At 42.7% G+C, this 17526-nt stretch overlaps 1 protein-coding gene across 5 annotated transcripts in view; it reads left to right on the forward strand.

Annotated features, from left to right (window-relative positions):
• Window positions 1-17526, forward strand: part of bsna (bassoon presynaptic cytomatrix protein a) — a 127429-nt gene that overhangs the window by 35478 nt on the left and 74425 nt on the right. For all 5 annotated transcript variants that reach the window (XM_036532543.1, XM_036532544.1, XM_036532541.1 and 2 more), the window contains exon 3: window positions 8595-9698. In XM_036532543.1, coding sequence (XP_036388436.1) covers window positions 8595-9698 — 1104 coding nt within the window. The remainder of the gene's footprint in view (window positions 1-8594; window positions 9699-17526) is intronic.

The following is a 17526-nucleotide window of genomic DNA, read 5'->3' on the forward strand; positions in this document are numbered from 1 at the left end:
CCACCCTTGTGCTTGGTGCTGTCCCAGGCTACGCCCCAGCTGCATGGGACATATTGTTTTTTGAGCCTTTTTCAAATTCAGTATTGACTCGGGTTGCCTTGCCCGCAATGTTGTTTTTAATGATCACATAGGAGAGCTGAGACATATCTGCTGAGCCAGGTTTTAATTAAGTAACATGTTGGTAATACAAATCGATACCATTGATGAATTGAGACATGGGGAACAGATGAGCAGGTCTGCTGGTCGGTCAGCAGAGGTGCAGTTTCTGTCTCTCTCCGGGCATGCTTCAACAGCGAGAGGAGGAGGTGTGCTATTGCACTACATCAAAGCCTTATCTTTCCAACACGCCCCTCCCTCTACGTACACAGACACTGCAACATTAAAAGATGAGATCTGCTCCCAGACCAAGAGATGGAGGTGCTTCAATCTCACGGAATGGCCGCTCAGAGGGCAGATTCAGGCACAGATATGGGCTCAAATCCCGAAAAACAGAGGAAAAATGCATGAAACCTAGAGAAAAAAAATACTGTGAACTGTGATCTGGTGTGTTGTACAGTTGCGGGTTGTAATGGGATGTACGACTGGAATGCTGTACTTTGGAGTGCTCACTGCAGAATATGATCGCATTTGATCATTATTTGTGTGTAGTGTTGTGCTACCTTGGAATTTCAAATGAGGCCTTTTCACATATAGAAGACCGTCACACTGTGGATGAAAGCACTGAAAGATAGGGCACTCAAACTGTATTTGTTTTAGGGGAGGACAATACGCATTCCAACTGACAGTTACATGAAAAATGATTGTTCAAAAAGGTTTTTTTGACACCGGACAACTGTTATCATCCACTGACCACTTTAAAATGCACAATTACTCAGCTGCAGTCGGCAGGTAGCGACTAGCCAATTAGAGCTCATTAAATGTGAATCTCCACAGTAATCTTAGACAAACAAAGCATTCAGGCCTATTTATCTAATGTTTCCATTATGTGCTTGCCTAAGGTCATCATCAGCAGGCAAAGCGTTACACCCTTTTTGGAACTGGGTAATTATTATGTGTGGCCAGAAGATGGGGTGTGTTGGTAAATGAAGAAAATGAATGTGTGAGGTGACAATGCATTTCATTATCTACAAAAAGTAGATTGGAACCATATTTTGGGTATTAACATTTGTTGGGAAGAATATTTCAGTGAATGGATAATAACTTTCCATCAAGATATGATCTTTAAGCCTGAATAATATTTGTCTGTGAAAAAAGCACAACAGTAATCTTGTCCCTATTATAAGGGAAAAAAATATGATGTCAAATTTACTTCCACTTTAAATGCCATCATGACGTGAGGTAAAACTGTTATGGTTTGCTTCAAAGCTGAATGAGGGGGATAGTAATTATTGTTATGCTAGAATTGCCTGTGCTGTGTTGACTGTCTCCAAAACACTTAACTGTTTGCTCATGCCCAGCTCATACAATTGGAAAGTTTTTTTTCATTAACTCTCCAAGTTTTACAAAAGTGGCCATTCTATACCTGCATGTTGCAGATCGTGTCTAGTGTATTGTCAACTGCCTTTAACTGGACAAGTGTATGTTTTTTTCTGGCATCATGCATTTCATTTATTATATTTATTATATATTTAAGGACCGGCATTTACTTTATGCATACACAATGTGCGAGTTATCTTTGGTCACAAAAAACAGACAAGTTAGTATATATTCCTTTAAACATGGTAACTTAAGTAATAATGTAATTAATTGTTCATTTATTTACAATGAACACATCTTATGATATATTTCAGCAGCTGTATCTTACTTAATTTACCAGCTCCTGTTGTGTGCATGTGTTGTCACGCTGAGCCTAAGCCTATGCAATTATCAGGAGGCTAATGTTTTTGTATTGCAAGTAAACCCTGTTGTGACTGTGTGTGTGTGTGTGTGTGTGTGTGTGTGTGTGTGTGTGTGTGAGAGAGAGAGAGAGAGAGAGAGAGAGACAGAGACAGTATACTGGATATACTGGACATATATATATGCGTCAAAGATCAATCATGATAGTATTTGTGAATTGAGTGAATTGAATCCAAATAAAATAAATGGTCCTCACAAGGCTGGTACCAAATGCTTGGTATGCCAAACACTTTCTTTGGATTTAATTTTGTTTGTGAGCAAAACATTAACCCTCTAACCCACCTTTGTCAGCCTTTGTCAGCAAAAGCCTTTGTCAGCAAATCAATGTGATTATGATCACAGCAGTGACAAAATCTTAATTCATAATGAAGCTACACACATACACATGCATGCACACTCACCTGGGTTCAGTAGTGCGACATTGATGAGCAAGTCCATTAAAAGGCTCATTCTATGATTTGGTTCTCATATTGAGTAACCTTTGCTTTTGACAGGTTCAGTAATGAGGTTTTCCACTGCGCGTTGCTGTTGCTGCTTGAGAATTTCAATATGAAACGGTTCAGCTACCACAGCCATGACAGCAGCTCCTCACTGGAGTTCAACAAGTTTAGTTATAGGGTATTGCAAACACCTGAAACTATTCAAATGGTAACTCTGGTCTTTGATGTGAATGCTGCAGTATCACTTAACATATAGAATTCATTATACTGTTGAGACTTGATAAAGCAGAGGCAGAGGCTGAAGTCAAAAAGCTGGAATTTGCCTGACATTAAATAAAATACACAAGTTTAGATTTTTTCAGTTGCCAATAAAACACATAATTAAACTCTTTAAAATGGGACTTTTAATGGTCATGTTATGAATGGATATGGAGCATTGATATGAATACCTTACATCTTCTCTTTTGATGTTTGAACTCATTTGACCAACATTCAGTATCAGTAGTTAAAATAAAATATTGTATATATTGCAGTGTGTTGTATAAGCTGTAAAGTGAATCATATTGATTGTACTGTACAGTGATGTGCACGTTTGTCTGCTTTGAGTGAGTCACTTTGCTGCATTGTGCTGTCAGAGCTACCCTGCTGTTGGAGCATGTTGTTTTTAGATGATGTGATTGTTCCCCTTGTGGGTCCCAAACATGCACTTGTGTTGAAAAAGCACAGCATGAGCCGTTTCTCATTTGTCCTGAAGACACCCAAAAACATTGCAGTTTTAATGTCAGAGCACAGTGAGGAGCAACGACAAGAAAGACTCCACGAGGCTGCCTGAAACTGACAAAACAAAAAGAGAGAAGAGCTTTCCACGGTGCCGTAATTATCTGGGTCACGTGGTCACGTGACGAGCAAGCCAGTGAAGAGGCCCCCTGGCTCTCCCTCGGCACCTGGCCTGCGTCTGTAGCAGTTTGTCGATAAAACCCAGCACGCCCTCTTCCCTTCCTGCCTGCCTGAGCTGGGTTTGAGGAATGGATCTCCTGTCGAGGCTAAATCAAGCATGCCGCATGTTGGCTGTTTCTAAAAACGGCCTTTAATGTTGACTGTGAACATGGGAGAACATGCACGTGAAACCCGGCTGGGTGACAGGCAGCCGGGTCTGTTAAAATGAGCCACAGCTTGTCACCAGAAATGCCTGTGTCAGCTTGCAGGGCCTGTTTCATAAGGACAGTTAACAGGGGGGTTGGCTAGTAAGGTAGAACCTGCCCCGTTTTCCCTGTGCCGATTATTCACACTCCCTGCTGTGTCTGGCTGATGTCGACAGGGATTTTATAAATCAAGTTACTGTAAAACTGACAGCACTTGCACATGCACACTTGGTGCATCAGTTTGATGCCAGTTAAATAACCTGCAACCTATCTGTCAGGTATGAGTTGTGCTTGAGCACAGGCCACATGCTTCAAAGCTAGATTAACTGGCAACAGTTCAGTTTTAAGGAAGGCAAAGCACAGATATGATTACTATCTATAATCAAGCTTTATCTCTAGTCTACCTTCCTCTCTATCTATCCTATCTACTGTATCCATGTTTTCTATTAAAAGAAACTCTACACTAGTTTAGCACTGAACTCAGTATCTTACTAACCTCTTGTCGAACTTCTCGATAACTACTCTTAGCCTCGTGATGCACTTATTTGGAAGTCGCTCTGGATAAGAGTGTCTGCTAAATGACTTAACGTAATGTAATATTTCTGTATTTAAAAAATAACTTAAAAACTGGAAGGGAGGAAAAGGGGATCCCATTATTAATGAATTGATTGTTTTAGGTAAGTATGTACCATTATGACTGAAGGTAGATTATGACTGCCCAATGTGAAATCCATATTCCTCTAAACAATTTACAGCTTTAGTCAGAATTAAAATCATTCATTTTCTATGGCACTGTATGTGAAAAATGTGACAAGGGACCTCACTCCCCAACAAGAACAACTACTCTGCAACTTTGCCAAACAGTTGAGTCAGTAAATGCTATTCAGCAAGCTTTCGTCGGTGGAAGTATTTTTATCCAGGCTGCCCCATGAATATTTCATGGGTGGCATCTGGCGCCTTGATGTTGCTGTTAGAGACGGCATTTAACTGTGTGTCACCTTCGCTTGTGGCGGGAAACTCAAATTGCAGGTGATTTAGCCAGGGGACCCTAGCTGATGGCCGACACCCATGATGCGCACAACGGGTGTGGCACCCTCTGATTGCGAGCTGTTCTACAGCGGCAGTTTCCTGCATGGCACTCGGGGACACTTCAGAGTTGCGAGCAGGGAAAGCGTCAGTGTTTAATTAACAGTGAATTAGATTAGAGCATTCCTGAGCTCTCCCTTTCGGCACAGAGAGCTGCCAGCTGAAGTCAGATAAGGAGCCAATCTGTCTGCCCCCTTCCACGTCCCGTGATTCAGAAAGTGGAAATATGTTCTTAGCGCTGTGTTAAAACAAAACAAAACCAATGTATGACTTGCAGGTAAAAGATATGGGAAAGGTCTGCAGGTCAAGAGTAGGTCTCTGAGGAATCTAGATGTATGTTTAGCACAGTGCCAAGTCCACAGTGCCAAGTCTTTTTAAGTACTCATTAAGTACTAATAAAAGTTCAAATAGCAAATTATAACAGATCATCAAATGGCTAGATCATAAGGTGCTAAAGCAAAAGGACCGTGGAATCAGGCTTCTTTTCAGGTTGTGAGACTACTGTGAGGGCTATAAAACTGTCTTTAATACGGAATGTCCTAAATTCTCTACCACCTCATCCACCCTACTGTCAAATGATGACAGAGTACACACATTAGTTTGCCTTTTGCTGCTATATATACTTGCTGTGGCTACAACCATTACTATCTTTCGAAGAAACAGCTGTTTTATAATTGTGGCAATCTACCATCCCTTTCACTTGATGAAGAGGAGCCTGAAGAGGTCCCCAGTGCTGACAATATGGGCATTGACCATTACCTAAGATGGAAAAAAGTTTTTTTTTTGGAAGCCTTGCAGGGTCCATTGCAATTAAATAGGCTCACACCATAGCTGCAATTGTAGTTGTTACAGTAGCTCAAGGTGAAGAATAAATGGTGTTTTCTATTCTGGAATCAATTAATCCATTGTATATAAATAGTTATATATCTTTTGTATTGTGTAGAGTTTTTTTTTTTTTTTTTGCTGTAGTTCAGTTTCACCTGTCATGTAAGAGCCAGCATTCTCTTTTTTGATACATGTGGTGTGGTAAGACAGCGAAATTAATTAAGATCAACACTGATCTGGAGCACGTTTCCTTTTGAGTGTTGTACCAAAATTATACTTTCAAATTACCTTGAATAATTTATTATTTAAGGAGCAAGACATACATATTCAGAGATTAAAGGGAGGAGATGAGCATACATAATCAGATGCAAAAAAAGTTGACTTGACTCAATGAGAAACTTGTCTCCAGATGGAAACCCCCTCAGACATTTACAGGAGAGTATATTTCATTTGTCACGAATAGATATGCGGTGTAGCTCGTCGTTGTGTGGTTAATTATTTTGAAACATGATTTTATTGAAGCGGAGATGTTTCTAGTTCCCCCCCCATCCGTAATGATTTGAGCCACGCGGCTACACTGACTGCGCTGCAGCTGAACCATGTAGAGACAAACCTTTCATTTAAATTTACATTTACATTTATTCATTTGGCAGATGCTTTTATCTAAAGTGACTTACAGGTGAGGCAGAGTAAAACACAAGCAAAAAGCCATATAAGGAGTCAACAATATCAGAAGTGCTGCATGACCAGGTTCCAACAGTTGCTCACATAAGGTACAAGCTAGCTGTTTCAGGTGATCAGGTGAGTGCAAAAGAGCTGTGTCTTCAGATGTTTCTTGAAGATAGTGAGGGGTTCAGCAGAACGGATGAAGTGTGCAAGTTCATTCCTCCATTGGTGGACAACGGTGGAGAAAGCTCTGGATAGTGATTTTGTGCCGTGACAGGACCACCAGACGCTGTTCGGTAGCAGAGCGTAGCAGTCAGGTGGGAACATAGGCGTGTAGTAGGGCATTCAGGTAGGTGGGAGAAGTTTGTTTCTGTCTCCCCCTCCAGTCCTCACACACTGCTCAGGGGAAACTGGGTGTAATCCTAGGTGGGTGTAAAACAACATACTACGACAGCTGGGATTCGTTGAAGCAGACATAGACCGAGACTCAAGCTTACCGGCTTTGCTTTATCAGCGACTGGTTGTGTGTGACAGGCATGTGCATGGGGATGAGATCTCTATCATGCGTATCTGTAGACTAGGAAAAGTATAATCCTACTACAGTGCAGTAGTAAAAAACTGTTGTAGAACTGGCCAGTGCCTCAGGCAGTGTCTTTGTCTTTGTCTTTGTCAAGATTGGTCTGCCAACATTACATTATTTCCAAATAACTGCTCCAAAATTTACAGCAAGGCTGTATCAACACTGAAATCATGATTTCTGTAATTCAATTGTTTTCTGTCCACTTCATGTTCATCAAATCACATCAAATTAAAGGTGCATATAAATTGTGAAATGAATTATTACCTATCTGGCACGAGTCACTGCCAACAAGAAAATGTTCGTTATAAAATTTAAGGATTAAAGATTTACACAACCGTTATTTGTTGTTCATCTGTATTTGGTCCTCCTCAGGCTCATCGATCAGTGTTTTTCCCATTCCAAAATCCAACATTGAGCTCTAATACATAATCAGCTCTCCTTTGTTATTTGGGCAGTCTCAACTGAAAGCGATGCCAATGTCCTGTCTGATTGCATCAGTAAATGTTATCAGTGCAGAAAAGGGCCAATTTCCAGAGATTGCTGTTGGCGGGTAGTTACCTAGCCACAAAAATAGTAATGATGCGCATAGATAACTAGGTGGCTAGCTTTGTTTCTTTTATGACTGTTCAGCTTAAGTGAAGTTAAACCATATCACATACCTATAGTGGTTATTTGTACTCAAAATGAATCTTAACTTCACAGGCTTTGAAACCTATTCTGAGTATGTGTTCATCAAGATGTAATTTCTGCTGTCTACTGCTGTAATGAGACTGGTTTCATGTGATGGGGGAGAGAATGAATATAAAAGTGAATAAGCTGCTTAATCAACTCATCGATTGTCAGAAGCAGAGCCTCCAATTCCAAATTTCACAGCATGCACCCTGTGAAACAAACTGCATACACCTCAACAATAATGCAGCGTGACAGACTGAGCAATGTCCTTTGAATTATGCCTCCATCATTCAACAGAAAAACATACACAAAATATTAATCATATAGAAAAAATGAATATATTCAAACAATTATGAAAGTAAATGAACACGATTTTCATGATAACAACATCAGCTCTTTGTCCAACTGTAGTGCCCCTGCATAGTCTCCTGACTCTTTAAGGGTGCCAGTGAGATATGTATAATATGTACGTTATATACAGATATATACGTTTTTGGTTAGAAATTTCCCACATACACTTAGAAGGGACCAGTCTTATCGCAGTGCCTGGATATGTTAGGAGAGGTTCTCTGAGTTTTATGCGTAGTTTTATGTGAAGTAAAAACTGACAAGTCTGTGTTAGTTCATCAGTGCTGAGACCAGTGATAGGAAATAATGGCTTTGCAATTATTCAGTGGTTTGACATGTTGCTGAAAAACCATACCATAATTGAGCTCAACTCAATTGTGAAAGATGTTATTTTACCAATGCTTCCTTTTCAGAAAGCTTCAGCGCTGGTGTTCACCATTTTCCCTCTGTTCACAGCTACTCTAATCATTCAACAAAGCTAAGCCACCTCTAAAATGACCCTGAATCGGGTGCTGCTTCCTCCTCCACATACCCTTTCAGACCCAGGTGCTGACACTGAGGTAAAGGCCGGACGTGCTCTGGACCCATGCCTCACTCTGGCATCTGTCCACCACTGGGTTCAATTCACAGGCCGTGCACACTGCAGATGGACGCTGTGTGTTGAACACAAGAATGGCAAATCAATTCTTGCGGATATTTATCTGTTTGAACAGCAGCTACTCAGTACTCTGTAAAAATGGCACAGCTCCCATTTGTAGAAAAATATATTTGATCTATCTTTATTAAGCAAAATCCATATACAGGTTTTGGCACAAAGGAGGAAGGGGGGAGGGGCAGTCAGTAATAAATTTTAGCCAGCAGGGCAGATTCAAAAACAAGGCCTGTGTAATGTTAATGCATTTGTTTTCTTGTTTTGTTCCCGGTCTGTTGGTCTATTAGGTCCAGGAGTGGCTGTGCTTGAACTGCCAGATGCAGAGAGCCTTAGGAATGGACATGACCACTCCACGCTCCAAGAGTCAGCAGCAGATCCACTCTCCTTCTCACCAAGCCAAACCAGAGCCCCAGCCCCAGCTGAAACCCCAGGTCCAGCCACAACCCCAACCGAAATTCCAAACACAGCCCCAGCCAAAACCCCAACCCCAGCCACAACCCCAGGCACAACCCCAGCCCAAACCCCAGCCCAAACCCCAGACCCAGGCCCAACCCCAACCCCAGGCTTCCCCAGGCCTACACAGACAGACTGGGCCAACTCCTGCCTCTCAGCTGGGGCCACAAGGTGGGCCAGCAGCTCACCACATGAGGTCCGACCCCCAAGCCCAGCGGGGGCCAACCAGCCAAGCCCAGACCCTGGGGAGACAGGACCCCATGGGCAGGGGCTCCCAGTCTGGGATGGGACCAGTCCAGGGCATGGCCAAGGCACCATCCCAGCCTGACCTGTCCCGTTCATCCCCCATGCACCAGCCAAGCCGACAGGACCAGATCCGCAGTGCCGGGAGCTCCCCCGCACGGCAGCCCGCGCCGCCCCAGGAGCAGCCGCAGGATGGCCTGACCGGGAAGCTGTTTGGTTTCGGGGCGTCCCTTTTAAACCAGGCCAGCACCCTCATGTCGGTGGACCCACTGCAGGGCGCCCAGCCTCAGCATTCCCCTGCTCGCGTGGCTCCGAAAGTGGTTTTCAGTGACGCCAGCTCAGCAGCCAGCAAGCCCCGAGGCCCTGCGGCTGCACCCGGGGCTGTCCCAGGCAAGCCGGGTGGAGCCCCCTTCCCACTCGGGCCGCATGCCCCACCCCAGCAGACACCCACGCATCATCAACAGGCGACGCCACAACAAGAGTCACCACTCAAACAGCAGCATCAACAAAAGCAGGCCAGACAGGAGCCTGCTCCCCAACCCAAGCAGCCCGAGAGGCCCAAAGTCAACTGCCCGCTGTGCAAGACAGAGCTCAACATCGGCAGCACAGAGCCACCCAACTACAACTCCTGCACGCAGTGTCACACACAGGTCTGCAACCTATGTGGATTCAACCCCACACCCCACCTTGTGGAGGTAAGAGCGCTTGTTTTTTTTTCTATGGTATCACACAATCCAGTGGGGTCCACACAAGCCTTAGTAGGCAGGTGCTCTCCTGCCAGCCACAGCGGCAAGCACAAGGGACTCCAGAGAATCCAGTGTGGCCGATTTCTTTTTCACACTCCTTTCATTCCCGCTGCCCTTGACCCACCATCAACAGCAGTGGTCCTGTTTTCATTAAGCATGTGTAATGCAGCTCGGTCTATTATCTGCAGCAATTGAACTTGACAGAAGCTTGTCAGCTTGTTCGCCGCATGTGAAGAAATTCCACCATACAATTCATTACTCTTTTTCTCTATTGATGAAAACCATTTCGTTTTTGCGAGTGCTGCCTCGAGAGTCCTTGGTCCACAGCTTCAATGATGCGCTATTAGTTTGGATGGAACTGTAACAACCAGAAAACACAAAACAGAGACATTTCAATTTATCATCTACAGAGTCATTCCCTAAACTGATAACATATCACGCTCAAACCGGGGACAGTCAAAATGTAAACTCAAGGGGGAAATAAAAGACAGAAAATACCTTTTTCCCTTGCTGTCCTTTCCAGAAGATAAACACACAGTCCTTGAAAACATTCTGTATTTCAATGAGCACAAAACTGGTGCTGCTAGAAGCAAGAGGCATGGGAGGCTGATATATGGTGCCAGGAGAGATGCGGCTGACTTTTGTGATGTATCTTGGGCTTTTTTTGGTGTGTATGTGTTATGTCAGTGATTTGTCAAAGATCTGTGGTTTCTGTGCTATGTGTAACCTGTGTTAGAATGGTGTCAATGGAGGAGATCCTATTACTCATATAGAAGCCAAATCCCCAGTTAAGATGTTACTGTAAATAATTGAGAAAAACTGTAAATAGTCACTTTACAAAGTAAATATGCCAAATGGATGCCTGCATGGGTCCATGTCTACTTCACACATGAAGCCATCAGTTATAAAACGTTTAAAAATGTATATTTTTCCATGTGCTTTTATTTATTAAAATTAATCATGTGATTGTGCATGCATGTGGGTGTAGTATGTGTGACTACATGTGTAGTGTGGGTTTGTGTGTGTTCAGTGAGATTAGAATGGGTGTATATGTATTGCTTGCTAGAGACAGCATGTGTGACAGTGTATATGTGTAATTATATGCAACAATGTGTGTCTGTTTGACAGTGTGTGTGTGCGTGTGTGTGTGTGCGCGCACGCTCGTCTTTGTGTGTGTATGGGTGACTGTGTGTGTGTGTGTGCGTGTGTGTGTGTGTGTGTGTGTGTGTGTGTGTGTGCGTGCACGCTCGTCTTTGTGTGTGTATGGGTGACTGTGTGTGTGTGTGTGCGTGTGTGTGTGTGTGTGTGTGTGTGTGTGTGTGCACGCACGCGCGTCTTTGTGTGTGTATGGGTGACTGTGTGTGTGTGTGTGCATGTGTGTGTGTGTGTGTATGGCTGCGCGCTGAGCTGGCAGAGCCTGGGCAGAGGGAGATAAGAGCCTCAGCTCAGCCACAGATACTCTGCAATGTTCCCGTCACGCTGAGGTAAAAATAACCAACACAGGCATCTAATGGGATCTCACCCAGAGAAAAGGAAGAGGCGAGGGAAAGGAGGGACTGCACTTGGGGTGCTGTAGCTGTTCACTGAAAACCTCATTCCATACATTTTGCTGCTAATTGTGCTAATGCTAATTGTGCTAATGATACCTTTAATGTAACTTACTGGAAACATGTACCGTTCACCAATATATAGTATGACTAAGTCAGGAAAAAATAAAGAATGGTTGTTTTTTCCTTTCAATGAATCTTCTCAAGCACTCCTTATTGTTCATTTGCATATTAGACACCCGTTTCCTAGGCGACTTACAATTCTTACGGTTGACTCATTTTGCTAGCCAGTTACACAGCTGTGTATGTTTACTGGAGAAACCGGGGAGAAGCAACTTGCTCAAGTGTACAACCTCTGCTTTCTCTCTGAGTTTCAAACCAACAAATTGTAGTTTTTTTTATTTTTGCATTGGTCCTAATTGATACATTGGGTTATGTGTTGCGGGACACATTGTTGTCACCGTTGGAACTTTAGACCACATTTGCTGTCATTGTGATGCCAGCCTTCTCTCTTTTTTCAGGTCAGGGATCAGAGAACAATTAATTGGCCCTGCAGTAGTAATTAGATCAGCAAGCCTCTTCTCGATTGGCCAACGAGTAAATAAGTTTGCCAGTGATTAATCAGCCTTTCAGAGAGATTGCTAGTGAGAGTAGTTTTTTTGTGCTGAGTAAAACCTCACCCAGTGGGCGTGCACTGCCACAACAGCCCCAGTGCACCGGTCTAATAGAACTATCATTTATACAGGATAAAACACACACCATGATCCACCTCACTGCTCTGAGGCAGGAAGCAATGGGTTGTGGGTTGTGTTAGTGAGTGTGTCTAATGTGTATTAATGATTCGTTCAAAAACCACTGGAGTTCTCTCCTTCTCAGCATTCCTTAGCATATCACTGAACACGTGTCTGAAGATGGTAGTGTGGGAGACGGTGCTCACGTTCCCTTTGCCTGTGCACCCTTAGCCCAACGTGTAAGGAATGCAACTTTTTTTTCGCACAGCGGTGGCCTTGAGTGGGGGTGACGTGACAATTTGACAAAGACGCTGTCATATTCCTGTCCCTCTGCTCCCAGGGGGCCTATTGACCCTGAGCAGCAGCTGCTGAGGACATAATGCATTCCCCCTCTGTAAATGCTCTCAGAGCAAGAGTGCTGGGCCAGCTTTATATCCCATTATCTCAGAGATCGGTCTCAGTGCTGGAGTTTTGGTGAGACAGAGGCTCTGCTTGGAGCTGTTAAATTGTTACTCTGTGTGATATGCTTTTTGATGGGGAAAATAGCCTAGCCGATCAGGAGAAAAAAGGTAAAATGGAAAAAGGATGGAGAGAGTAAGGACCATTGTCTCAGATGCAAGGGAAGCAATGGGCAGCAAAGTATGAGAAATAAAGACATAGAGAGAAATGAAAAAAGAGAGGTAGTGTGTCTTGATGTGTCGCAGTGTGTGAAGTGAAATATGGAGGTGGTATCTCTGTACAGTGAATATATACCAAATATCACTGTTTGCAATTTTGTGAGGCGATTTTGGCCGTATCCTCCCACATAGTGCTACAGTGAGGGCATGGTGGGGCACCCATCAAAGTGAAACAGGTGAGTCTCTGCCCATTGACAAGAGCACTGTGGCATTCGAGACAATGTCTCATTAAGGCTGTTGCAATCAAACTTTAGTGGAGTATGATTATGCAAATCAAGCCCAATTGAATGCTGGCAGTAATAGCAGCCTTTCAGTACGCCTGGTAAGTTTTTGAGGGAATTGTTAGTCTCACTGTCAAGCCAGCTGCTCAAGTGATTTTGAAATGGAAGTGAGGATATTGTGCTGTAATTTGTCAGCCAAATATAGCTATTCTGCTGCATATGTACAAATGTGACAAATGAGTTTTGTAGGACGTTGAAAGTGTGGAAAACTTTCTGAATAATATCTTTCTGCTCTGGTGCATTTTAAAAGTATCCGGCATCAATCTCGGTTGTCTTTGCTGGTCGTTCTGCAGCCTCGATTGTTTAAAATTCTGTTCTCACTCCTGCATCATTTAGACGTCTGTTTTCTTTATGACAGCATGCTGGGCTTTCAAATATTCAGCTCCAACTCATTGAGGCTGCAGCGGCTGAGGTGTTTTGTTGTGTGATTTCTTCCAAGAGCCAGGTGTAGCCCACACACTGTTTCTATTCTGTGGTCCCTTTGGCGTTCTGCTTCTAATGCATCGCCCTGTGGTCCTGACCTTCATTTTACCGGCCACCTTTCCTCCTACGCTGGAATGTGGCATGTACGCCATAACGTTTAATAGCTTGCTTGTTGTACTTAGCGGTGAAACCACACGCCATGCATACTGAGAATGTAGGTGTCCGTGTATCTGCAGCTACAGTTGCTGACTCTGTCCTATGGACATAATGTGTGCTATTTGTCTGTAACTTTATCCTTTTTAGTTTTTATTTCATTTTCTGTTTGCACAGAATTATTTGTTTTACATCTGCCTTGGCAGATTATAAGATAAATTAAGGAGAGGAATCTCCGTTGTGCACACAGGCAGCCTGTGACCAGGTTCCGGGGAGCATACCATGCTGTTTAGAACAACTGGGCCAATTCTTCAGTAACAAAAGAAAAAATCAAAGCAACCTTCCGTCTACTCTTACCAGTGGAGCAGAGAGCTGTGATGGCAGACAGTCGAAGGTACAGAAAGGGAAAAAGACTGAGGGGGAGGGCTTTAAACAAGCAGAGTGCAGTTGGTGTCCTGGTATAGCTGTCATTGTATTGAAAGCAGCAAAGGAAAGTTCTTAACATTTTGTAGGAGCAAGACAACATGGATGTGCACAATCATGCAATCACACATATCAGAATGATATATAAACATACTAAAACAGTTAAACCAATAATTCTCTACCATCACAAAATACGATTTTGAAAGGAGTGGGGCCTATTTGCATTAACATAGATATTTATTATGAGTGTTGTTTAATATTAATGATTGTGTTTGAAAATACAATATACTTACTAACAGTTGTTGCTTTGGAAAGTTTAGCTTTTAAACTCCACTGCTGTGGTCACAGTCGTGAGTGGAGAGAGCCTGTCTGTGATGGTAGTTACAGGGTGTGTGCAGAGATGAGTCTCCATAGAAAAGGCTGGTGAGGAGAGAGATCACTATGCCAGAGCCAGTGCCAGTGCTGAAGTTCCTTGGCGGGCATGATGCAGCAGGAGATAAGCGACGCTTGGCACAGGCTGTGTGAGAGAGGCGAGTTGGCATCTCAAATCCTCCCATGGCATGCTCCTTGTTCAGTGACCTGATGCCAAAGATAAAATGGGAGAGTGGGTGGAGGTATTGGCGAGGAAGGGTCAGGGAAGGGTTTATTTGCGTCAGATAAAATGTCACTAGTCAATGAGGGCTGCAGCCACGTCTGAATTTAAGTGTGTAGCTTAATTGCTTAATTGATCCTTTAATGAAAGGAGGCTTTTTCAAATTATGAGTGTAAGGCACAGAGGTTATGAAGGCTCGGGCCTCTAGCAGATGCATTTGCATTACCCTCACGGCCAGTTGTAGACTCTCAAGCACACTTTTAGTCATCGTGTCCCTAAACAAGCACAGATATTCCATCTTCTTGACCTTGATTCCACAGCAGAGTGGATCAGCCTTGCTCTCAACCTATCACCATCCTCTTCATCCCTGCAGGGGAAGTCCCTGGTTTCCTCTAATTAATTGCATTAACCTTTTGACTGTGGAGGCTTTGCACTGCTGGAGATTTTCAGCAGGCTTTCTGTCAATCAGTTACTCATTCACTCATCAGCTTTGTCTCCCATTGGCCTACATGTGCCTCGCTTTCAGCGGGGAGAGCGTTGGTCAATCAAACAAGGAACGCTCATGTTGTTGTGATTATAGAAAAGTGGGTTAATGATGGTGCACAGGTGTGTGTTAATTGTTCAGGCACCTGGGGAGAGACCAATGTCCCTCATACTACGTCCTCAGCGTCCTTCTCTGTCCTCTCAGCCATATGGCACCTATGGCAGCCTGGAGTTGTTGCTGTACTGCATTGTTTTGAAATAGGAAATTAAATTTATTTCCTATAAACACCATTATGGAATGGATTTCAAATAAACAGGAACTGTTGTACAGTAAATGCTTTCAATGCAATTTTGTTTGATTCTCTGGGCACACAACTGTAATTTCTCTAATGACACGCCCTGGGGTAGTATGTGTGCATGTGAGTGTTCATTATTTTATTTCAATTTGATTGGAGAGTAATAGAATACATGGCTAGAGGAGGTTTGTGTATACTATCATTTCCTATGTCCAATGCCTCCATAAATCTGTGGCAGACTGAGATAGCCATTCACTTGGTAAACATTTTGCTGTTTTTTAAACATCTAATAATTTCTGAGAAGTACATGCTGTCCTAAAATCAGAACTGTCTCTGTGCCCCAGCAGGGCTTGATTATTACTGGTGATTTCTTTCTCTCACGTTTACAAATTGAGATATGCATTAAAATTATTGTTTATGTGCTCTTCTAAGGCAACTCTTATACTTCAATCTTTACTGCCTGCAACTGCTATTCAATTGCCAGCAACATTTTAATAAATTAATATTTGGCAGTGGTAATTTAAACAGTCATAGCATTTTTAGTCAAATCCTGACTCCAGTTGTGAGAAATATATTGTTCATAGGACATACAGTATACTCACTGGGCATGAATGCACAGGCATAATTGGGCTATAGGCATTTGTACTGATGTGTGTTACAGAAGGGTGACTGAATAGGTCAAAGCTAAATGCTTCCACCATACAAATTACAGTCAGGGGAAAGTGTGCATTCCTTCTGCTAATGGTCTATTTGTATGCTCACAGTGAGTGTTGGGTTATAGGAATTTCACCAGAGGAGCTTCTGAAGAACCATGGAAATCTGGGCAAAAATGTCTGTGGTGATGGGGCAAAAAGCCCTTGGTCCTGGAGGAGAATAATACATTCAGTCTGGGTGTTGTTTCAATGGACTAAACTGTATCAGATTTGCCTCTGCTTCCGCTTTAATCTACAAGCTAAAAACCAGCAGGCACGTTCTGTACACGGACTTGGCTTTGCAAAGACACAGAAGGTCATGCGTACTGGCCAGAGAGAACACTCACTCACAGGCACTGCGAGGTCCGGTGATTCAGCCAAGCTTGGGTGTGATTCACTGCTGTATGGCCCTCCTTGTCTAGTCCTGTACAGCCTTACCTCAGCTCTGTGTTGCATTTTTCCTCGCAGGCTCGTTCATGTTTTGCTACAAATAGAATATTACATAAAAACAGCTTTCCTTCTAGGGTCTGTTTATGGAAGAATTTCTTATACCTCACGCGATATATTCATGGAGACTCAGAGTCCTGAGTCCTGGCTGGAGAATGTGGGGTTGTCATTTATTTTACTTTTTATCAGGCAAAAGACAAAGCCTGAAAGCACATTTATTAGCCATTGTCAGCTCTGTCTCTAACCAGCATTTATCCAATGTCAATTCACTATTTATCTTGTGTCTATCCAGTTTTAACCTTAAATACTTATCATTTATCAAATGCCTGTTAAGCTTTTACCCAGCTTCTGTGTCATACTTTTGAGTACGTACTTTGAATATGTATTTAACATGTTAAAAATTCTGTATTTTCTGTTTTCTACAAGTCTGTACATAATTACCATTGCTAGTTAATTCCCCCCAGCACTTTTAACTTATTTTGCAATTTATTAACCAAGACTACTTCTATTACCCAATTTTTGTCTATAAAGAAAATGTTTCTGTGCCTTCTTTGCAAAAACTGCCATTTGTGAGGCATCTTAATAGCCATCATCAGCTGAAACATTGCTGTGTATTCTCTGTATCTACCCCATCCATGCATAAAACAATATTACATTCAAGGGTCTGTGAACTTTCCATAATAACACCAATACCGTTCCTGTGAAATAAGGTATTATGTATTTTATGTTGTAGATTGTATCGATGAAAGAACTGATCATTGAAGTTCAATAAAATATTTTCAGTTCTCGTAAAGTACCATCCCACAGAATCTGACCCTGACAGAAATTAAAATTATCAATAACATATTATTTACTTATCAGTGGCATTAATATAAGGCTGATTGTCTCAGCCATTTAAAAAATATTCCATGGTGACTGTTCACTGGTGAGTACGGGCTCTTCAATGTAAGAAAAAAGTCCTTTTTCAACACCATCGCAGAATTTTTGCCCCATCATACTTACATGAATCAGTATGTTCTAGCAAGGAAATAG

This window comes from Megalops cyprinoides, chromosome 7, assembly GCF_013368585.1.
Source record: "Megalops cyprinoides isolate fMegCyp1 chromosome 7, fMegCyp1.pri, whole genome shotgun sequence".
NCBI lineage: Eukaryota > Metazoa > Chordata > Actinopteri > Elopiformes > Megalopidae > Megalops > Megalops cyprinoides.